Here is a 25,020-nt window from a genome sequence, read left to right on the forward strand (position 1 = left end):
AGATTGAAACAAATTACAGAGACGGTCGTATTAAGTAAAAATCAAAAACTTATAAGCTAATTTACTTATTAGTTTAAACAATTTTTTCCCCAAAACATGTTTTTCAAAGAAAAGTAAAGAGCTCCACTGAGCCAAAAATATGTAGAAATAAAGTCAAATAATCTTTCAAGCGTAAAACTAGCACAAATCACCATCAGTAAATACATGAAGCTCAAAATAAACAGAAATTACCAATAAATAACTGAGTTAAACTCAAAACGAGCATTATTAACATGAGTAGGGCTGATAACTTCCATGCCTTCCCAAGAACCGAATATAGTTTGTACTTTACTAAAAAAGATATGAACGTGGATTGTCAGTTTAATAAAGATATATGCTGATATTTGTTCCTTAAAAATTTAACAATCGCTTAAAAGTCAAATAAGTCAATTTACTCGTAAAACTCAAATGCCTTGATTTTGTACTTAAGAAGTACTTGAAGTACAAGCGCTTGAAGTACTTTCCAACATTGTTTACTACTACTACTTCAACTAGTACCTATATTGCAAATATATATATATATAAGGCTAAGAGCACTAAGATGAAAAGTACAAAAGTATAAAAATATGTAAGTTATCAAAGGGATAGATCAGCAGTGCCATAGCAACGGCTAATTGTATTTAGTTGAAACTTCCAGGACTCGATAGGAATGATGTTCAAATCATCAAACGGCAAAACATACACTAATAATACTAAAACTAAAGTTATTGTGACTAATGAAGCTACGGGTATTAGGCTGAAACCTATAGGGAAAAATTTAGGGGGAGTGTATATTAAATGGAAAAACTATATGCATATAGATTTTCATAAGGGTATATAAGCAATATCATAGGTAATGCCACTCTATAATAACTAGAAATACCATTAAAACTTTCAAAGTAGTTAAAATTATACAAGGTTAAAAGTTTAATTACCCTTTTTAAGGGTAAAATGAGATTAAAGGGCAAAGCCCTCTTCCCAAACCCACTCATTTTCCAAACACATCCAATCAAAAATCTGAGACAACTATTTTTTTATAACAGTAGAACAGTCCAGCTATGTCTCTAGGGATAATGGATATATGAATCCATTACCATCATACAATTGCCCGTTATGCTTTAAAATTGAATCTTGCTTTAAAACTAAATCAAAAGGCACTGTGTGGATGGTTGCCAATAAAAAACCTCAGCAATATATCGGGAACGACTGGAAGTATTAATTTGAAATTTTAGGGGCTACCACTATTACAACTTCTGTTCTTACAATATAAACAGGATGTCAAACAGTATTGATAGAGTTTTGGGAATGGTATTTAGTTTTACTTTTTAAGTCAACTTCGGGAGGTATAAACTTGAATTAAACAATGCTATCTGTGTCAGGATTTAAAAATTGTTGGAACAGTTTCTCCATCCAACATACAAATAGCAAAGCAAACTCAGGTTTCTAATAAAAAAAGATATGAAATATATTTTTTTTTTCCCACGAATAAGACTATAAAAACAAAAACGAAGAGAAATTAATTTAAAAAACTTTTTTACAAAACAAGGTTTCGAAGAAAAGTAAGGAGCTTCACTAAGTCTCCATCAAAAACCTTGACTATGTGGATGGCATTGCCTTGCTATAAGACGATATAGATCATGCGCAAACCATTCTGTGCAATGTTGCTGCTACTGCAGATTTTGTTGGGCTGAAAATCAGAAAGGATAAAACCAAAATTTTGACAAATTCTGAGGATGTTTTCAAAAAAATATCTCTATCGACAACTCCCATTTAGAAATCATTGACTAGTTCAAATACATGGGATCCCTTATCAATTTTTCTGGTGGCTGCAGTAGGAAAGTCAAGAGCAGAATTTTAAAGCATAACGGGCAATTGTATAATGGTAAGGGATTCATATATCCATTATCCCTAGAGACATAGCTGGACTGTTCTACCGTTATAAAAAAAAATAGTTGTCTCAGAATTTTGATCGGATGTGTTTGAAAAATGAATGGGTTTGGGAAGAGGGCTTTGCCCTTTAATCTCATTTTACCCTTAGAAAGGGTAATAAAACTTTTAACCTTGTATAATTTTAACTACTTTAAAAGTTTTAATGATATTTCTAGTTATTATAGAGTGGCGCTACCTATGATATTGCTTATTTACCCTTATGAAAATCTCTATGCATATAGTTTTTCCATTTAATATAAACTCCCCCTAAATTTTTCCCTAAAAGTTTCAGCCTAATACCCTTAGCGTCATTAGTCACAATAACTTTAGTTTTAGTATTATTAGTATATGTTTTGCCGTTTCATTATTTGAACATCATTCCTATCGAGTCCTGGAAGTTTCAACTAAATACAATTAGCCGTTGCTGTGGCACTGCTGATATATCCATTTGGTAACTTACATATTTTTATACTTTTGTACTTTTCATCTTAGTGCTCTTAGCCTTACATATATTTGCAATATAGGTACTAGTTGAAGCAGTAGTAGTAAACAATGTTGGAAAGTACTTCAAGCACTTGTATTTCAAGTACTTCTTAAGTAAAAAAATCAAGGCATTTGAGTTTTACTTAAGTACATTCTTCCTGGAGTGCTTAAAACTTAATACTTAAGTAAAATAAATCGGTACTTGAAGCTCTCAAGTACCAATAAGTTCTTAAGTACTTTCAAGTACTCTCCCTAGTACACTCCACTTCAATAGAATGACTTTTTTACAGAAAAGGATTTTTCAAAAAAAGAGAATTTCAAGACTCGACAGTAGTAGGATTTCAGAATTTTGCGAAAATTGTTTGAAAAAAAATTCTGAAAGAAAAATGTTTCTTTAGTAGCATTTACCTGACAATCAAAAGCCTTCAGAAAAAACTAATGAATCTCAAGCAGTCTGTGAAGTAGACTGCTCCACTAGTTTTTGAACTAATAGATGGTGTTGAGCGGCGGTTTAGCTTTCTTGGGGGTTCCTTCCAAAGCCACAAAGACTACGTCCTGGCAACGTGCAGTACGCCCATGTTCAAGAACAAAATATTCCCTGCCAGCTGGAAAGAAGCAGTTGCAATAATGTTGGTCGAGGAGGCAAAAAGGAGAAAAACAAGTGATCCTGATAACAACAAGTCCAGCCACTTATCAGGTGATGGTTTCTACGAATTCTCAGAAGATGAGAGTGATTCATCATAGTTTGACTCTGCAGTTAACAAAGTGAAGATAAAGGATTTACAGTTTCTAGGAGACCAATGGAAGAACTTTTACATTCTTAAGGATTATCCTCATGTGTGGCAGGATTTTCAAAAATACAACTGTATATTGCCATCTTCAGCTCCTGTTGAAAGACTTTTTTCAACTGGAGGATCCATATTGTCTCTACGAAGGAATTTGCTAGGAGATCTCAGAATTGAGTGCCTAGCAGAGCTCAAAGAATATTCTAAGTACCAGTATCTCCAACTAAAGACGAATCATTAGCCTTGAGCAAGAGAGGCTACACTTTTTTCAATGTTTCTTGACCTAGAATAGTGCAGTTCAGACTAAATGGAAAACGAAGAAAACACCCATTGAATAACTCCTAGAACTACCTAGAATCCCGTAATTAGCCACTTTGGTAGAATGTTGGATGAGCCGTCAATTGGATACATGTGGCACTGTTACTGTTTAAAACTAGCTAACGTTCAAAGAAGCAGACCTCTACTGTCTTTCGTGGTGTTCAATTATTTGTTTATACTGCATAATGCCTTTACTGTATAACTTTATTTTATTTTCATTATACGAATAGATGTGACTGTGCTAGAAATGGTGCTAGTAGAGTGGTTCTTAAGTAGTACTTGAAGTACTATTTAAGTACAAGTTCAGTACTTAAAACTCAAGTACTACTTAAGTACTATTGTGGTCTGATACTTAATACTTGATACTTAAGTACAAAAATTGGAAGTACTTAATAATTGATATTTTAGTACAAATTTGAAGTACTTGTCACAACACTAGTAGTAAATGTAGAAGTGGCAGTAGCATTAGCATTAGCATGCAAATATTGTCTTTTGGTCAATTAATTTTCCCTTTTAAGTAATTTCTGAAAGTTCCAACAAAAGTTTCAAATCCATTCTTGAGATACATTCTTTTGATAAAATGCATACACACAGTGTCTTTTGATTGAGTTCAAATTTCACCTCAATATTTTCAATGTAGTAATGAGGTCTTAGTAGTAGTAGTATTAGCACACAGATATTACAATTTTGATCAATTGATCATCTCCCTTATCATTTCCTGAAAGTTTAAAATTAATTGACTCAGTCATTAATGAGTTATACCCTTTTTACAGCCCGTATACCGCATAACGTGTTTCAATTTAGCTCAACACTCCCCTCAACCCTCTCTAAAAGGGTCGCCTGAATGCCCTGTGTCTTTTTGGAAAGTAAATATCAAATATGCATACCTTTCTCAATAACATGTACCATATGTAAATTGTGAAAAAATTGCCTAACTTACAACCTTTGTTCTGGGGACAGTGAGGGGGTTGACATCTTCACCGACAGATTCTTTCAACAATGCAGAAGAAAGAAGACGCCCCAAAATTTGGATTGAATATTTTTGGATCGTTGGATTATCCCTAATGACATCATTACTGGACATTTCAAATATGCTTAATGGAAATGGCTATCTCAAAATTTTACTTCGATCAGTTTGGAGAAATGATGGCCGAGGAAGGCTGGTTGCCCTCCAATCACTTTCTACTATAAAAATTTCCCTAGACCTATCAATTTCCAATCCAATGGGTCCTCTCTAAAGTTTATAGGACCAAACTTTCCATAAACAAAACTTTTAGGCCCCATGTGCTATGATCTGGCAGACGGTTGAGTATCAAGCCACTCGGTCGTGTTTGTATGGTGCAAATATTTCAAGCCACTGCTTGTTCCATCTTCGGCCGTGTCGCTCTAAGTCCACCTTGAATGTGTTAAGTCAGGTCTTGACTTGTCCACCCCACTTCTTCTTCCAGTGTGTGAGGAGTTTGTAGTATAATTCCTTTTTGGTGAGGGTGTCTTTTGACCTCCGACAAACATGGCCAAACCAAGTTAGGCAATGTTTTTTTTATTAGAGCTTCAATGTCATGCTTCTTGTGGCATCGTCTACGAATTTCGCCGTTACTAATTCTGTCTTGAAGGGAGACATCGAGAATTTCTCTCAGGCAAGGGTGATAAAATACTTGACAGCAGGAACATCTGCTGCTTCCAGGGGCCATGTCTCGCATCCATAAAGGATTATGGAGCGGACGGTTGCTTCAAATATCTGGATTTTGTTTTTAGTGGGACATCTCTCTGTCTTCACAGGTTCTTCGTAAGTTGAGCAAAGACTATCGATAATGATGATATTCTGCTCTGGACTTTCCTACTGCAGCCACCAGAAATATTGATAAGGGATCCCATATATTTGAACTGGTCAATGATTTCTAAATGGGAGTTGTCGATAGAGATATTTTTTTGAGAACATCCTCAGAATTTGTCAAAATTTCGGTTTTATCCTTTCTGATTTTCAGCCCAACCAAATCTGCAGTAGCAGCAACATTACACAGAATGGCTTGCGCATGATCTATATCGTCTTCTAGCGAGGCAATGCCACCCACATAGTCAAGGTTTTTGATGGAGAAGTCAGGACATACTTCAACACCTCTGGCAGATTGCAAGGCGTGCTTAATGATCCAGTCGATGACAAAGTTGAAGATGATGAGGGACACGATGTAGCCCTGTCTCATCCCAAAATCGATGTGGAAGTGGGAGGACAGCTCTCCATCAGCTAGCATACAGGCACCAATGTGCTGGTAGTATGCCTGAATAAGGGGTATCGGCTTTTGCATTGCAGCCCATATGCCATCTCTAGCGATCGAGTCAAAGGCTGCTATAAAATCTATCAAGACGGCTATAGTAATCTGATTGTATATTATGCGGTGTTCGAAAATTTTCCAGGGTGTAAGGAGCTGGTCAATGCAGCTCATGTCATCTACGCAAAAATGTAGAAGGTGAGCAAAAAGTTCAAGATCTGTTTACTTTCTATTTTGCTAATATCGGCAAAACTGAAGCCTCTTCTGTAAGTCCTTCTTCTTCTCTACCTGATTTTGGGTCTTATCTTGGACCACCTTGTCATAAATCAATGGCATTGGAGCCTGTCTCTGAAGCTGAAATAGCCAGAATTGTCAATGGTTTGAGGGATTCTTCATCCTCTGGCCCAGACCATATTCTGACTAAGGTTGTCAAGTTTATTCTTCCTGTCATCGTGTCTGCCCTCCCGAGACTTGTCGATCTTTCTTTTAAAAATGGTGTCTTCCCAAGTGCTCTAAAGCATGCTCGTGTTATTATCCTTTTTAAAGGTGGATCAAGAAATGTATCCTGCAAATTATCGTCCCATATCTCTTTTATCAGTGTTTAGTAAAATTTTTGAAAAAGCTATACTTTCTCGACTTCTTAATTTTCTTAATTCTAGACACTTTTTTCATGATTTTCAGTTTGGTTCTAGGGCGAAGCACTCAACTGAGCATGTAGGTGCAACTCTCTTGAATTATTTAAATTTAGCTCTTGACTCTGGTCTGATACCTGCTGCTCTTTTTCTTTATGTTCGAAAAGCGTTTGACTCGTTAAAACACAAGATTCTTCTTTTGAAACTGTCCCATATTGGTATAAGAGGGAATGCTTATTCAATGTTACTATCACATTTATCTGGTCGACTCATCTCGGTTGATCCATACCATTCTAACCCTTCTGGAATAGATTTTTGCGTTCCGCAAGGATCTATCATTGGGCCGATACTCTTTTTAATCTACGTCAATGACCTTATTAATGCGGTTAAAAATTTAAAACCTACCATTTGCTGTCGTCTTTGTCAACCAGTATGTGTCACTAATTGTGACAGGAGTTTGTTCTTACCGGATACGCTTATTACTTTTGCTGATGACAGTACTCTTGGCACAAACTGGTAGAACTGAGTCTGATCTTCGTTCAAGGATGATAGCCCTTTTTGAAAGAGTTATCCAGTGGTTTGATGTAAATTATCTTGCCTTAAATGTCGGAAAGTCATGATTTCTTATTTTCTCCAGAGTCTCAAAGGCTTGCCCTGACTTAAATGAAATACACGTATCAAGAGGTTTTCTAAATAGCCCTAAGGATCGTTACGTTCAATTCCTAGGCATCTTTCTCGACGAAAATCTTTTGTTCAAGAATCATACAGACCTGATTAAAATAAAAGTCCCCAGAAGTCTTGGAATTCTTAGAAAGCTCAGATATATGTTTCCAGGGTCGATTCTTAGAATCGTGTTCTGCAGCCTATTTCAGTCTTATGTTTCATATTGTTCTGTTTTTTGGATGTCAACTTTTCCCTCGTCTCTGAAGACACTTTCAAAACTTTATGATAAAGCAAGGACTCATGTTCAGGAAACTAACGATTTTTACTCAAACCCTTGCTTGATTTGAAATCTCTATATCTTCTTTTTTGTTCTTCTTCCATTTTTTTTACAGCTGCACGGCCATCTTCCTGCTGTCCTATGTAATAATATATCTTTTGTCTCTGATCAATCGACTTATCATCTCCGCACTTCCAACAATTTACCGGTTCTTCACACTCCGTCAGTGAGGTCTAACTTCAACCTTCCGACAGCTTGCAACAGGATCTGGAACACGCTCCCAGAGCTCGTACAAAGCTGCCACTTGTTTAGTATGTTCAAAAATTATGTTAGAGATTTTCTAGCTAGTAAATAATTTTGTTTGTTTATTGTTGTTTTTGTGTTTATTTTTTTTATTCCGGTTTCCCTTGGAGTTGATGTCTCTGTATTGAGTTGGATACTAATTGAGTTTGTGAAATCATGTGCCACCCCCTGCCTAGCTTGTCATTTTTTTGTATTATTAAGGTGGGCGACTCAATTTTGTTTTCGGATTTTGTTTATATATTTTTTATTTTTTTCTGTTCTTTCCCGGCCAAGGAGCCTTATGGGGGAGATTATCTTAAAGTAATTTTTTATTTATGAATTTTATTGTTAAATAAAGAACTAAAAACTCAGAACTAAGGGTTAATTATTCTTCATTTCAAATAACACTAAAATGTATTTTTAGCAAATTAAATTGCTATTTAATATTACTCACTGTTGGTGGTATGACTGTTGAGACCGAATGTTAAGTGATAAATCAATCCATTATTTATGTGCTACTTAATGACTTTGCGGCTATTAAATTAATATCTATTTTCCAGCTTCAGTTTTAGAATAATTTAATTTTATACAGAGTTACTGATATCAGAGTTGGTGTAAGACTATGTAAAGCTTTATAGATTAGTGTATCGTTGTCAGGTTATGTACTCACTTTTGACCCCATAATTAAATATAATTGCTTTTCTTAAGCTGGCCTTTGGGTGTTTTCAGTAAAGTGCTTGTTTTTTGTTGTCATTCAAACGTAGGGAAATATTATCAGTTGGTTTATTTGCACTAGTTTTATTGGTATATGTTAGGTAGACTGTGAAGCACTAATTTTTGTTCATTTTTCGTTTCAACTTCGTTCTTTACTTCCCTCAGAAAAACTTAGTTTTTTTTTATTAATCTTTACCCGTTTTTAATCTAGATTTAATGTACAACAAACACTACCATGATATATTTTTTTACTGGGGGAAAGCACCCCTCCCCCCTTCATATACAGAATAATTTCTGTTCGTTTCAAGTATTGATGTTGTTTTTTACTTCCTGTTGATTTTTCTTTATTTAATTTATGACGGTAATGGGATTTTTTTCCGAACTACTAAAGGAAAATTTAAGGCGAAAGTGAAGTTTTTTTATCCAGAAATTTTCAGAAATCGCTCAATATTTTGCAGTTAATCGTAATTTGTTTGGCGCCGCAAGAAAAACAACATTATTTAAGAATTACCGTATTCTGCCGTAACAAATACAGGATATCAACAAAATCATATATTAGGCATAAAACCATAATAAAAAAGGCCATTAAGGGCTTGAACATTTGATGCCTTTGGGGAAGGGAGGTATTTTTGCCGTGCAATCTTTTTGGTCGCTTAAAAAGGGCACTAGCAATTTTAGTTATTGTTTGAATGAGCCATTAAAAATTTCTTTATGTTGTTCTGGTAACCCACTAGCACTGGTTAAAAAATGAAAAAAGGACACATCTGTGCTACCCATCTAAAAAAGTGATTTCCTTTGTTGTTCAAGATGGGGAACTCCAATTACCCTATTCAAGATTTTCGACCATACTGATGCCAATGGTTCAACTTTGATTTTGATTTAAAATCATTTTCGAGGGGTTTCAGGCTCCTTTTCAAAATCATAAAAAAATTAGTTTTCTCAATAAACTTTTACTTTTAAGATTAACTGAAAAATAGTTACCATTCCTGAATCAATGGCAATTATTTAAAGACCGCAATTTTTTGTCATTGGGCAGTTTTTTTTTTCAAAGTATGCTTTTCAACTTTTGGTTACTATGGGCTGTGGTTTGCTTTTAACTAGATCGAAGCTACTGTTGCAACCACGATTTCGGCTACTGTGTAACCATGACGGAAGTTACAAGACTATGATTGAAAAAAAACTGATAACTATATGCCCGATCCGATAAATGTGATACGACATCCACGTACGGCCCTTTTCCACGGACTAAGGAGGGTCATATCATCGCCATAACCATTTTTATTGGACCTTTGAAACAAATTAGACAAGATTGCTATCTCGAAATTTTTATAGGACGACTTTGGGAGAGGAAGCTATTTAGGGAAGGGGCTAGCTGCTAACCTCTAGTCTTTTTGGTCACTTAAATGAGCTATACGTTCAAATGAGCTATTAAGCATCTTTCTCTGATTTTCTGGTCGCTTGTAAGTACTGGTACAAATAAAAAAAATAAGAAGAGAGACACATCAGTGCTGCCCATGCAAAAACGTGATTTAGCTTGATGTTCATGGTTGAGGACTGTAATTATCCTAGGAAATGTTTCCGACCATGCTGATTCCAATGGGTCGCTTTTAATTTCGATCTGACGCCTTTTTAAGGGGTTTCAGGCTCTTTTTCTAATTCACAGTAAATTTGCCTTTCAATAATAAATTTTTACTTTTAAGATTACCCAAAACAATAGCTACCATTCCTGATTCACAGTCAGATGGCAATTTTTTCTCAATAGGGGGTTTTTCAAATCGTGTTTTCAATTTTTGTTACTATGGACTGAGGTTTACTAATTACTAAGTTGCAGCTAAAGCTGCAACCATGATCAATATATTTGTGATGCAGCAACTCCGACAATTATCTAATGAGTCTAAAGTGAAATTGCTATGAAATTGAATTATTTACTACTGCAGTCAGAAAAAGAAGTAATTCCCTTCCTATTCTTACTTACAATATGAAATTGGAGTAAAATGGTAAAATGAATTTTCGTATTTCTCATAGGAATATACTTAAAAGCACTGACATATAGACCTCCTCGAATATTGTGGAAGATGATATCAAAGCTAGCAGAATGTCTTGGTTCAAACCTAACGCAAATTTCTGATCATAGCGTTTAGTTTGTAATGTTTCCACCAAAAAAATTGTATATCAAGGTTCTAAAAACATGCAATTGCCCTTAGCCTATAGTTATTCATCTGCAGATCCATCTAGCACACATTTATGTATTAAGACAGACTGACATATTTTCTGATTTATTTGACAAGGCTCAACAACAGCAAAAAGAAGGACACAAGAGAAAATTGGAATAAATGGATTTCTTTTTCCAGGTTCTTACCATTGTCTTACCTTGCAAAATAGGCGTACGATCGAGAGAAAGGGAATACGAACAAAAACTGGCATGCATCGAAAAATTTCTGTCTCGACTACCCCAGGATGTAAAGAATTTACAGTGACATCTATAAAAAAAATTAAAATCAATAATTAACTGTCTAAACTAACTGGAAATTCTTTTACTTTTATTATGGTTTGCTCCAAAGAAACAGGTCAATTTACATAAGTTGGGCCTTTGGTGATTTAACATGGGGAGATAGGGATTAAAAATTACTAGCACTGCTTACAGCGTAGCGTCTGGTGACTTCATAAAAAAGCACAGATATTTCAAAAGAAACTAGATATGTTATATGATTAATCTAAGGTATGGTAGATATAAAGCTTGAACCTCTCTTTAAGGGATAGTTAACCAGAATTTTTACTTTCAAAAATTAATTAAAGTGAAACTCCAGTCTGAACAAATTAAAATTAAGTTAGTTTGGGAAAACCTGGGCATTTAAAGTAAGCAAGTTTACTCTAAGCAGGTACACTTACTGGGCACAGAGTGTATCCTCCTCTTAAATTTTAAAGTTGGGTCAAACAAGGTTCCCACACCCTAGAATACACTTGTGGTTTTCTTTTTAAACACAAGTGTTAGTTTCTCCTCTTCTTAGTTTCTAATGATTTTGCATTTTTGCCATAACAGTTATTAAATTAGAAGCATGTTTACCTCATTTTAATTTCAGCTGCTGAAGAAGAAGAAGAAGATAACATCGAAAATAGTAGTGATAGATTGACAATCAATTTTGGTATTACTAAACAGAGATTAACCGCCTATTTAGTGAGATTAAGAGTTTTGTGAGATTAAGAGTTCCGTTGAAAATAAGCTGAGTCTTCAATAAATTTTCTCTGGTGAATTTTAACATGTTATATAATTAGTTCTGTCGATTTAAATTACAAGATAAATACATCCGCCTTTTGCATTGTGAGAAAAGCTCTTATGAAATTCGTGGAAGTTACAAGTGGGATAGGTGTTTTTAAAATTCACACTTCTTTTTTCTTTATGTCGATGATTTTGTATCAAATTATGCATGGTAAAGAGTGATAAGTGAAGGGTGTTAGAATAATTAATTCAAAGGCGAATGGTTTTATGCTTTGCTCAAGCTTTTTTTTCTAAGAGTCAGTTTGGCTTCAGGTTGGGTTATTCAACCAAGCAAACCATTACCACACTTTTCTTATCAAGTTTTTACTCTTTTTTATAGCATAAAGAAGGTATTTACACGATAAATTACAGGATTCTGCTTGAAAACCCAATAATGCAGAAAGTAGACGCAAAAGACTGGAATTATTAAAATCTTACTTGCATGACCAAAAACTTCATATGGATGTAAATGGTCACGTATCTTGTTTTAGCACTGTCAATAATTGGTGTCTCTCAGGGATCCGTACTAGGGCCCTTATTATTCCTAATTTCCATTAATGATTTACCAAGATGTTAGCTGTCTAATAGCACCTTAGCTGTAGTTTTTGTAGATGAATACTGCAGTAACATTAAAAGTTACAATTCCATCCCTGCTGGTTGAAAATCTGATGAAAACAATGAATTCCCTTAATACGTTGTTTTATTCTAGCTATTTTGCTCTAAACTTTTCAAAACTGAGTTCATGATATTTGGGCACTCAAAGCAGGCACTGGATAAGATCAGAATAGAAGAGCTAATCTTAGGTTGAAATAGGATTAAAAAAGGGTGTCATTCAGGTACCTTGGGTTCATCAAAGATGAGATGTTGTCTTTTCGCAAACACTTTGATTATTTGCTTCTGAAGCTTGTTCATAATTTGGGATACCTTTGTAGATAAAAAGCATGTGATTCCATTCTTCATTCTTAAAACCTTTTATCATTCACTTATTGAATTTCATCTTAAATATTATCCTATGTAGGGGAGAGGGGTTTTCATGGCACAGGGAGAGCTACATGGGGTATCTTTTCGTAAAGAAATTGCTTCTGGGGGAGATAATTTTTCATCGAGGGGCAGCCGGATTTCTCAGCGTTATTTAAAAGAAAATCAGAAATTAAATTTTAAAAAAAGTTGTTCTTTTAATTAAAAATAAGGAGCAAGATTAAAACTTAAAATGAACTCAAATTATTATGTGTACGAGGTGCAATATCTCCTACTCAGTACTTCACTTCTTACGCTAAAGTTTTTCTTAGATCTTTTAAAGAAAAACCTATCATTCCATTTCAGGGAACATTCTTAAATAATTTGAACAAAAAGAAAATTTTAGCGTAAAAGAGTGAGGTATTGAGGACAGGGGTAACCCCACTCATCTGTGTAATAATTCCTGTTCATTTTAAGTTTTAATATTTCTCCTTACTTTCCGTTGAACAACTTATTTTTTATTTAATTTCTTTAAAGTTTTAATTTTATCTGTATGGTATATATATTAAACTGATACTTCAAGTCGTGTTCTCCGTTAGCTAAAGTAGAAAATTTATTTATAAGTATTGTACTAACATAAATTTATGTTGTTTTACCTCAACTTTAAAGTTAGACATCAAAACTTACAGCATGAGATGATAAAGTTTCTGCTGTTTCGTCTTTTTTTTAGATTTAGTTTTTGGTCAAATAGAATACAAAATCACAGCTGCATGTTAAATTACTTATTATTATTTTTTGTCCATGGGTGGTCTAAACAAGGGGTTGTGTGCTTTGGATATTTTTCTTGACTTTTCAAAGGCATTTGATATGGTCAAACATTGTTCTTCTTTCTAAGTTGTTTTTTATTTGAAGTGCATGGAGTCCCACTAGAATGGATAAGGTCGCACCTCTCAGGGAGACCTCAATATATTTTAGTTAGTGGTACTTCTTTCCCTACTTTACCTATATCAAAAGGTGTTTCATAGGGCTTTGTGCTAGAATCTCTTTTGCTTTTAATTTATATTGACGATCTTTTTGTGGCTTTCATCCCCACATTCACCCTGCCCTTTTTACTGACGACAGTTGTTTTTTCATTGTTCCAGTGGACCTACCACCTGCCACTTCCTTATCTCGAGGTCTTCTTGATAAAGTGAAAAAGCGGTGCTGGTCCAATAATGTGGCTCTTAACAGCTGTAAGAGTGCTGTTGTACCTTTCGGGACTGGTTATCGTCTGTGGGATGTACAGGAGACAACCACCCTGATTTATAGGAATGATATCATACTGCAAGCCACCGCGGCTAAATTTCTCAGTATGTTTCTTGGCTGTTCTCTTTTCTTTAAGCCCCAATCTATTAAACATGTTCTCTCATCCTCCATCAGTCTTTGATGATGCAACAGGTAAACTCATTTCTTCCCCCAGATGTTATACATTCTTTTTATTATGCTTTTGTTTTTCCTTATCATTATTATTGTTTCTCTGTCTGGCATCGTGGTAACAAAGTTCTTTTGTGCTCACTTCAAAGAGCCCAAAATAGGGCAGTGAATGCAACTTTTATTCTCCCTCGCTTATACCCTTCTTCTGATCTATATAACGATACTAAAATAGCTTTGCCGGATTGTGTTATAACCAAAAGTAATTTAATTAGCATATTCTACTTTTCTGTGTTCACTTCTATTATCTCTACAATAGTTTTTTCTACGAATGTGCTTTGGTAGATACTCATCTTCTTTGTTTATTTCTTCTTGTAGATTTACTTTACATAAATGGTCATCAACAAGAGCTCACAATTTTTATGTTTATCAATCAATTCTATAATGAAACTTCATCCCTTCTGACATCCCTCTATTCCTCTCAACAAAGCCAATTTTCCCAAGGGTCCATACGTAGTTTTAGTTCAGTAGTTTTTCTCCCTCCTTTGTTTATTTCTCCTATTTTCTATTTGTTTTTTTAATTCCATCCCAACAGTAATATATCCTATTCCTCTGTTTTTAAAATTATTTTCAGGAACCTTTCTAACTGTTTAAATCCTTTGTTTCAGTATATCGCTATTATTATTACTATCTGTGTTTTTTTTTATTTTTACTCTATTCTAGACCATATTCTGTTATATTTATTTTGTATGTATTGTGGGATTTAGCGCATTGTTTATGCTTCTTTCAGTGTTTCATTATTGTATTATGTGGCCCACAACAAGCCAAGCTTCTTGGGTCAGGTAACCGTTACACGTATGTAATAGTGTTTTGTCATGAATAAAATGATAAACAAAGGAATAAAATAAACACAGAAAGAGATTATTTCATAAAGAATTATCGCCGTTTGTGATTTATTTTTGTAAAGCGCTAATTTGTCACGAATTCAGCTGAGTGAGAAGCTACTACTCCTAGTCACATATCCTTCGTAATTGTAAATAGAAAACATAAATATTGCTTATATTGCACAAAAGACATACATTCTACAGTTTGTCAATTTCACAAGCGCATTCCAGAAAATGATATGCTTCATGGTGAAATACTGGGCAGAGTGGCCACTGGTCAGTGGCGGGACGAGAACGGAAATTAACCGCAGTGGTCCTAATTTGTGCCTACTACTTTCAACGGCCCCAATAGGAACGTTATCAACACCACTTTCAACCTTGTAGATAAAATCTTGCTTATGCTAATAAGCTCTCATTCCAAGGGCAAAATTTTCAGCAATATTCATACCTGTTCCTTTGAGTCTTCGTGCCAGTTCATTGGCAAAAAGGATGTTGCATAATTTACTCATACAGTAAAGTGTTGCAGGATCTCCTCTTCTTTCTCCATTTAAGTTTTCTAAGTCTAAAGTCCTTGCTCCCTTGTGAGCAACAGATGAGACAACAATAATTCGTGCTTTCTTAGTTTGTATCATTAAATCTAGAAAAAGTGTAAAAATAACTTCAACAGTAAAAATAATTAAATTTCAAACTATAAAACGAAAATTTTGAAAAGAAACGTGATCTGAAATGTAGCATAATCTGGAAACAAAAATTATATTGGTTAAATACGAAAAGGGGAATTTCAGTAAATAGTAGAACAAATTGGACTTTGATATTACATTTAAGTTAATACCATTTTTCAAAATTAACTCATCTTTAGTGACCATCTACTGAACAATAAGAAACAATAAGAACAATAAGAGTTTAGCCTTTTCACAGAATATCTTTCAAAGCCTCTGGGAGCTAGGTATTGTTCTTAGATTAGTTCTTGACCTTTTTAGCTTATTACTAATTATTATTTTCAGAATGAGGTGACAGACTTTTTTTCAGTAAGTCCTCTCTCATGTTCTTATTTTTAAAACAATGGTTATACTTCAGCAGAAAAATATTTTAATAGTAAATGAAAATGAGAATGTGGCTAGATAAATTTGTTCACTATGGAATATAAGGTTGCAATTCGGCTGTCCAAAGACATAACCATGAATGTGGCTGTTTCGCACTTTTCAAAAATTGTTCTGAAGTTTCAAAAACTAAGAATCTCTCCATCTGTTTTCTGAGTTGACTTGTAGGAAAAAAATTATACAATTTAAGCCTGATATTTCTATTTTATTCTCACTTTAAAAAATTTCCTCATAAACTAAGTTATTGATAAAAAAAAAAACAGAATCATATTCACGGTTTTGTCGAGGGATTTCAGAGAAAGAGGGTGCAAACCATGAATTGAACATGTGAAGACGTAACATTCTCGGTTTTGCCTTAGGTTTGACAAAACTATGAATGTTTTATTATTTTAGTATGGAAGTAAAGAACTAGTTTATTTGAAAAATTAAGATAGTGACGTAAAATCTATTTCAAGTATAATGGTTGAAGAAGTACAAAAAATAACTGGTACGGTAAGCTTTCACTGGCACATCGTTGAGTCCAATTGATCGTCATAACTTTCTTCATCTGCCCAATTCTGGACGCCAATAATAACTGGTATAGAATCCCAGAAATGTCTCTATTCATGTGGTAGATAACTTCGAAGACCACACTGCCTTTCCATGACGAAAGTAAAACAGTTCAAAATAGGGATGAAACCTTTTTATTGACAGTGAACAGATATAAAATTTAACTGGATTTCTCGAACACATATACAGTGTTCATCATCAGCAGTAAAACTTTGATTTTACTGCTGATGATGAACACTGTATATGTTTTCGAAATAAGCTTCCGTAAGCTTGTCCCTGCATTTCATTTAATAGGTTTTCTTGCACAGGTCAAGTATAGGATACTTACCTAGAGCTTTCTGGATTCTTTCCTCAAAACTATGAGGCCACTTTATAGATCGTAAATTAGCTGAAAACTACAGCAATATTTTCAGTTTATGCAGTAACAGTGACTAAGACTCAACTTCAGAGGTGTGGAGGTCCAACATTAACGGCTGAAGATGGATTGATTCGGCATTTGAGTCAGAGTGTCTGTTGGGTAGGTAGCCTCCGACTGAGCTGATAGATGATTCCAGTTGTTGGGGCAAATTGGGGTCTGAATCCAGAATAAAAACACTTGCATCATCAATGGGGTAATTTTACATCTCAGCAGAGCATTCCAGACATAAATCCAGAGGCTCCAAATTCTTGAATACAGTGCTTTCCTCATATTCATTAACTTCAAGTGCTAATGAAGGTCCTATAGCTGTTGTGATTGCTGGTGATGGTTTTATAGTTGTTACGAAAGCATTTTGGAGTAGGGTAGATTGTTTCTCACTAAAGCTGGAAGTGTATAAATTTTTATGTGAAGTGTGTGATATCACCTCACTAATCGAATGAGGATTGTCCAGTCCCATCCTAACCTTCCTCTGGTGAGGAATGACAGCAGTTTGTTTCCTATGTCTCCTCATTTGTTTTACCTTGGATTCTTTCTCTTTATGTACAGAAACAATGATTAAGCAACAGAAATGGATTTTCTGAAGTAATTTACTGTCACTCTAGAGAGTGTTATGGTTTGCACTAGAGAGTGCAAAACCATATTACAATGTAGAAAATAAGAAAGCACAAAATATTTTGAAAAAAAAACAATCTCTTAAGACAGATAAGGGGATGTATATCAGTGCTAGGAACCTAATTGCCTCCTTAGAATTTAAAAAAACTTTTTGAAACTTTCCTTAGAAAAATTCAAAAAACACAGAAATCGTGTCCTCCCCAATTAGAATTCAAAAACATTCTTCTTTGTACCTTCCTTCAAATCCTGACTGAGTTGTACTACTTAAAATTTAAATAACTGACATCTAATTAAAAGCCTTTGCATGATAACTTCTATACTAATTAATCAAAATAACAGTTCGTCAAAAATGTTTTCCAAAATAATGGAATTTGTAGTCTTGGAACCTAAAATTAATATAAGAAAGTTGGAGAGGCTCAACTTCTTATTTATTTATTTATTTAAGAATTAACGACGCTTCTTGACTACTAAGGTCCCTGCGTCGGCCCTGCAGTGCATTCCTGCAGCGTGATTCGATCTCTGGGTCCTGTATTACCAAGCTAAGGTCAAATCCACTGCGCCACCACAGGACAGCTCAACTTCTTGAAATATTGATGCACAGTTTTTGAATAAAACCCTATGAAGAAATTTGTCCATTTCAAAATGACATTTTTATCAGATAAAGCCAATGGAAAGTCGCCAAAAAAGTTAAGCCTTCAACTAACATGAAGGCAAATATGAGAAATAGAAAGAAGTGACAGAAATATGAGAACTAACTAAACGAAAAAATGTTATAAACGACCTGTTCGTCAACGAAAGATTTGTCCCTTAAATTTTATTTACTTTTATTTATGTTTATGTTATTTTTCTCTTGTTGTTATTCTGTGCGCTTGCTGATTTTATCTGTTAATCTGGAATGTTATTTATCTTGTCTTTATTTCTTATCTGGTAATTACTTAATATAAACTAAAGATTAGAATGTAATCATCTTGTGTACATAAAATGGTACCAGCATCTTTTCTCCAGTGCAGTGAATAAATAAAGAGTAACTGTTGATACGTTGTGATGTTTTGGTGTTTATAACTAAAACAATCATGGAACTTTTCATAAAACAGATTAAGGAGACAAATTTCTTCAGTTCTGTGCAAGTATACGTATTATAAGATTTATATTATTGAAGATATAATTGACACAGAAGTTAAAAGCTTACAATCAGAAATATTTCATTCCTACCTTTTCACGCATTTTTTTTCTTAGATAAGTCAAAAAATGCTATTCCTCTGGACGACATAGCTTTGACTAGATAAAAGTTGCCAATATTACAAAACAAAACTGTGAATTCATTAATTTGTTATTTTTAGAGGCTTTCTGATTGGTAGAAATACATTCTAGATCTTGACATGGATTCTGTGGTCACATTCATGGTTTCGCTGCAAATTGTAGACAAGTTTGCTGCAAGTTCATGGTTTTTTATTATTACAAAACTGACATATAGAAGGAGTCAATATGGATAGATTTGGAAAGCATCAATGGAAATAGCGCAGTTGATATATTGTAGAGTGATGTATTGAAGGCCAAGAAGGTTCGATGATGAAGGTAGTAATAGCTGCGTTTTTGATCGCTATTTCGGTTAAAATCTGTTTTTGAAGGCTGAAAAGTTCACCGTTGTACTTATTCCGGTTTTGCTAGGAGTAAGACCCTGAATGGCGACCGGCGACGTCAAGCGCCTACGGCGAAAAGCAATAGAACGTCGAACTTTGATTAGGAGGACGTTGAGAGTTTACCTTGAAATCAGCCTGGATAGAATTTAGACAATAAAATGAAAAAGCTTGAGCTAGAAGTCGTACAATATAAAATGGCTACTTTCAAGTAAATGGTGATGGTTTGAAGATACTTTTCAGTATCAAAAGTATTAGGTATAAGACAAAACAAGGGATTGGCCCTTGAACTGTAGGGAGAGTTAAGGGTAACTAGTTGATTATCTTAAAGGCTAATTTGAAATTAATATGTTGTATAAAATGACTTAACTTTCTGCTAAAAAAGAAAAGTAGGGCCTAATAAAACGATATAATTAGCCTAATAAAAGATTCAGTATGCATTTGTATTAGCTTTGCAATCAATTGAATTTGTATACATTAGTTTAAATTTACCTTATTATAAACAACTTCATCAGTTTTAGGGCTTTAGTTTCTGAACTAACATAGATTAAACTTCATTCAATCACTTGTTGGAATATTATTCATGGCCTTCAGCTGAATTATTAAGGTAGAAATTTAGACTATGCTAATTTGAATGCTAGATGATGGCCTTTTGACAATTTTCAAAAGTAGTTGAGCCTACTGAATAAGATTTAAGGTTTAGATAAGGAGTCCAACATTAGTATCAATTGAGGGGGACACCCCCTCTTCCTTGAACTTTCAAAAAAACCTATTACGAGATATTTCTTATGAATAATACGTTTTTTTGTATTTCTCTTGTAAGAAAAAACCACAATTTACCCCCCCCCCTCTGTTAACTGTAACTGCTTGTCCTACTTTAGCCGAACATGCTTAATTCTCATTTTTACTGAAAAAAGCCGAACGGCCTCATGAACGTGCACCATGCGCTTAAAACAAAAAATAAGCACTTGAACGTCCAAAGTTGATGGTTCAACCACTTCCCTGGACGGTGATCAAAAACGCAGCTATTAAAATTTGTAGAAATTTTCTGTCCGAAACATAAATAGGAAGCAAAAATACATACTCGAAAAAAAAAGAGACAAAAACTTTATAAATATTTTCTTATTAACTAGCAAAAACAGCGTCAATCAAAAACGATCAAAAATTGATTTAATTTTTTTCAAATAAACGCCTTCTCCAAATAAAAGTAAAAAGCTAGATTAAAGCCAAAACGAACAAAAACCAAATGAAATAAGAAATTAGACTTAAAAAAAGAAAAAAAAACACTATCAATGAATAAGTGGGACCAAAAGTAAGTTGAAACTACGGTGAATATTCAGGTCAAACTTAAAATTTATAGACTTTATTAGAAACAGGATTTGGGTTAACGCCCATGAGTATTCTAAGAGCCGGATCGCCATCTGTGCTTCAATAAGACGGTTTCTCTTTTGTAATCTTGATAAATTCAAAATTTTTGAGACTTTGAGGAATCATAATAGATAAAACAGTCTGTGTACTTTCATTAGTTTTTTTTCAGTAGTCTCGGTTACTATGGTAACTTTCTTTCTTTTTTTCATTTAAAACTTTTTACACAAAATAAGTTTTTCAAAGTAAAGTAAAGAACTCCATTAAAGCAAAAATGAGCGAAAATACAATCTAATAATCTACCAAGCATGAAACTACCACAAATCAGCATCGATAAAAAAATAAAACCCAAAGCGAACAGAAATTTCAATAGTCTTCCCAAAGCCAAAATATAATTTGCACATTACTTAAAAATTATGAATGAATGTGAATATCAGTTTAATATACATATTCTGATATTTATTTATCAAAATAGTAACAATATTTGATTTATTAAAGTCATAAAAGTAAAAACACAAGAAAAAAATTCCAAGGAAGTGCAAAATATATTAAAGGAGAAGGCATAGGGGTTTTGAGCCCTCCACATGCCAATTTCTGCTCGTTTTGAGGTTAACTGGTTATTTATTGTGTTTTCTGTTCAATTTGGGTTTAATGTATTTAAAAAATTTATTATGAGTACAAAGCACCTTTTTTTCAACATCCTCTTCAACGCAAAATTTTTAACTTAATACCGTCATCAGGTCCTGAAGCATTGCTCCTACGTCCTCTTGACAACCTATGTGGGTATAGTGTGTTTCAATTTATTTCAAAACAGTTACAATATTTCCCGAAATTTTTGCCTTAAGACCCTTGGGTTTATTAGTAGTAGTAGTAGAACCAGTAGTTGTAGCAGTAGCAGTAATAATAATAGTAGCAGTAGTAGTTGTTGTAGGAAGAGAAGCAGCAGTATTATGATGCAAATATTGGCTTTGGGTAAGTTCAACATCCCCCACAACAAGCGTTGTAAGTTATGATTCCACACACGGAACTGTTTCTAAGATACTGCTAATATGCGTTGACAACCAGCATATGGATAGCAGGTTGTCATCGATACAACAGAAATTTTCATAAATATTCCCTGAAAATTTTATCTTCATGCCCTTAGGTATAATTGTAACAATAGTCACAGCAGCAGTATAATTACTCAATTTAATACAATTACCAATTGCTATGACACTGTCGATTTGCTCTTTTGTTAACCTGTATAATCACGTATTTCTTGAAATTTACATCTGAATGCTATTAACCTTACAAGCATTTACTGTAGAAGTAATAGTTGGAGCAATAGTAATAGTAGTTGCAGAATTAGAAATGTTGGAGTGGTAGTGGTATTAGTTGTAGTTGGCATGTTTAGCCATTTGGTTACTTGCAGCAGTGTTAATAGCGATAGTAACATGTGCGTATTGCCTTTTGGTCGGTGGAATATATCGTTCATGGTGCCCCAGAAATTTCACCTTGACATGTTAAGCCGTTCCAAAAATGTTGGCGATGTGGGCGTTTGACACCCTTTAGATGCCCTTTTAAGTCTTACTCTAGTCCTTACAAGTTGTTGGAATTGAAGTACTAGCTATAGAAAATATAAATGAGTAATTTAGTAGAAGCAGTAGCATTAGTAAAATTAGCAGGGGTGGTACCGTTAGTAGTGACATGCATATATTACCTTTTTGTCAATTGATTTTCTCCTTTAAGTATTTTCGAAAAGTTTAAACTTAAAACCAAATCAATTCTTTTTATGCGCCCATTTGATAATCTGCAATCGCATTGAGTGTTTTGATTTAGTTCAAATATCCCTCAATCTTGTGTCAAGTTTTCACCTTCACAAATGCAGCCATAATTGTACCAGTATCATAGTAGTAGCGGTAGCAATAGGAAGAGTAGTAGCAGTAATAGCGTATTGTCATTAGTAGTAACAGTAGCAGCAGCAGTATTAATAAAATAGTAGCTGGTACATTTCGCCTTTTGGTCAACTGAACATCCCACTCATGATGCCCCTGAAGTTTCCTCTTGATGTGAAAAGCCGTTCCAAAATATTGCTGTTACGCCCGTATCAGTAATCTGTATACACCTAGTATGTTTTGGTTTAAATCAACTTTCCCCTTAACATTTCCTCAAATATTTTTTTGATATCCTCAGCCTTAGTATTTCTCACTACAGAAGTAGTATTTTAAAGTGATGGCAGTAGTATTAGTCATAGTAATTGTGGTAGTAGTAGAAGCAGCATTAGTAGTAGTAGTAGTAGCGTGCAGATATGACCTTTTCGGTTAATTGATCATCTCCTTCATTATTTCCTGAAAATTTCAAATGAATATACGCAGTCATTCTTGAGTTACACCCTTTTGACAACCCATAAACGCATAACATGTTTAGATTTAGTTCAACATTCACTGAAAAACTCATCTGAATGCCCTTCGTATTTTGGGAAAGCAGAAGTCAAAGATGTATACCTTTTCTCCATAAAATATGCTATAAGTAAACAATGAACAAATTACATAACTCAAAGCCCTTACCCTGAGACTTCAGGAAGGAGGAGGTGTTGACATTCCAAACCGCGTAATTACTGAAACTTTCAAAATTTTTGAAAAAATTAATGTCTCAAAACAGTTGAATGTTTTGATGTTTCTTTCGGAAAATGATGGGCGTGGGGGGGGGGCGTATCTCAAATCACTTACGCTCTTAAGAAAGCAATACAACTTCCAGTTTAAAATTAAATGAGGCCCGACTGAATTTCATACGACCTTCCATTCCATAAAAACCTTGTTTGCCCCCAGAGCATAACTTAAAGCCCTTTCCCCAGGGCTCTGGGAGGTTGTGTAAACCCTTGAGGCACTGTTATATGTTCTTTGATCTATTGTGAACAAAATTGCCATCGCAAAATATCAATCAGATACGTTTTTTGAAAAGCAGAGAAGTTGGGGGGGGGGGGGGAGAATATTCGACCTCCATCACTTTCGACTCTTAAAAGGGGACAAGAACATCCAATTTCAACAATATGAGCCACCTCTAAAGTCTATACAGCCATCCCTTCCATAAGAGCCTTAAATGCCCCAGGGGCATAAATTAAAACCCTCAGGCTCTGGTGGTTTGTATCAACCCCAAAAGCCTTGTTATGTGGTCTTATAACTATTTTGAATAAAAGGACTGTCACAATATTTTTTATTGGATGCATCTCATGAAAACACGACGCGTGTGTATAGAGTGGGGGTGGCTTCGCTCTGATCAATTTTTGCTCTTAGAATGGACACCATAACTGCTGATTACAAATCCAACGAGTCCCTTCCAATGCATATACGACCACCTTTCTATAAGAACCTTATATGCCCCCAGAGTACAACTTACAATCCTTGCCCTGAATGTTTTAAGGGGGAGTGTCTTCCTCACAAACTTAATTTCGGGATACTTCAACTAAGATGAACAAAATTGTTATCTCCAAATTTTGATGGGAAGGATTAAGGGAAATGATGAGCGTGGAGAAGGGGGGGAGGCTGGTTGCACTCAAATCACCTTGACTCTTAAAAAAGGCACTATAACATCCAAGTTCAAATCAAATGAGCCTCATCTGAAGTTTATACGACCTTCCATTCCGTAAAAACCTTATATACACTCATGGCATAACTTACAACCCTACCCCCAAGGTGCTGAGGGGGTGTCAATCCTAAAGGCATTATTATATGTTATTTGGACTTTTTTGAACAAAATTGTTGTCTAATAATTTCAATCACATTTGTTTTGTGAAAAGAGGGGTTGTCGGGGACGAGGGGATAGATGCTCCATCACTATTGACTCTTAAAAAGGTACTAGCACTTCTAATTTTCAGCTAAATCAGCCTCTTCTAAATTTTAACATAAAAACCTAAATTCCCCCATGGCATAGCTTACAACCCTCTAGATTCAAACTTGATTATAAATCTAATGAGTCCTCTCCGAAGTATATACGACCACCCTTTCTATGAAAATCTTGTGAGTTCCTAGGGTATAACTTAAAACCCTTGCTCTGTGGACTGCGGGGACGGGTTATCATCCCCAAATACATAATTTATGGACCCTTCAACTACAACGAACAAAATTACTATCTCCAAATTTGGATTGGATGTCTTCAGAAAAAAATGTGTGAGGGGGGATGCTGGTTGCTCTCAAATCCCTTTTCACTCTTAAATATGGCACCATAACTTCCAATTTCCAATAAAATGAGCCTCAACTGAGGTTTAAATGGCCACTCCTTCCATAAGAACCTTATAGGCCCCCAGGGCATGACTTACAGCCCTATCCACAGGGTACTGGGAGTTTGTGTCTACCCTAAAGGAATTATTATATGTTCGTTGGACTATTCGAGCAAAATCGCTACCTCACAATTTCAATCTGATTCCTTTGTTGAAAATAGGGCTGGTTGGGGGGGAGGGGCTAGCTACCTTCCATCACTTTTGACTCT

The 25,020-nt window shown here is 34.6% G+C and overlaps 1 protein-coding gene across 2 annotated transcripts in view; it reads right to left on the reverse strand.

The window, feature by feature from the left end:
* LOC136030309 (retinol dehydrogenase 14-like) overlaps positions 1-25,020 on the reverse strand; it is a 63,054-nt gene that overhangs the window by 2,617 nt on the left and 35,417 nt on the right. For both annotated transcript variants that reach the window (XM_065709203.1, XM_065709202.1), the window contains 2 exons: positions 15,324-15,512; positions 10,739-10,848 (listed from right to left, as the gene is read on the reverse strand). In XM_065709203.1, coding sequence (XP_065565275.1) covers positions 10,739-10,848; positions 15,324-15,512 — 299 coding nt within the window. The remainder of the gene's footprint in view (positions 1-10,738; positions 10,849-15,323; positions 15,513-25,020) is intronic.

This window comes from Artemia franciscana, chromosome 8 (assembly GCF_032884065.1).
Source record: "Artemia franciscana chromosome 8, ASM3288406v1, whole genome shotgun sequence".
NCBI lineage: Eukaryota > Metazoa > Arthropoda > Branchiopoda > Anostraca > Artemiidae > Artemia > Artemia franciscana.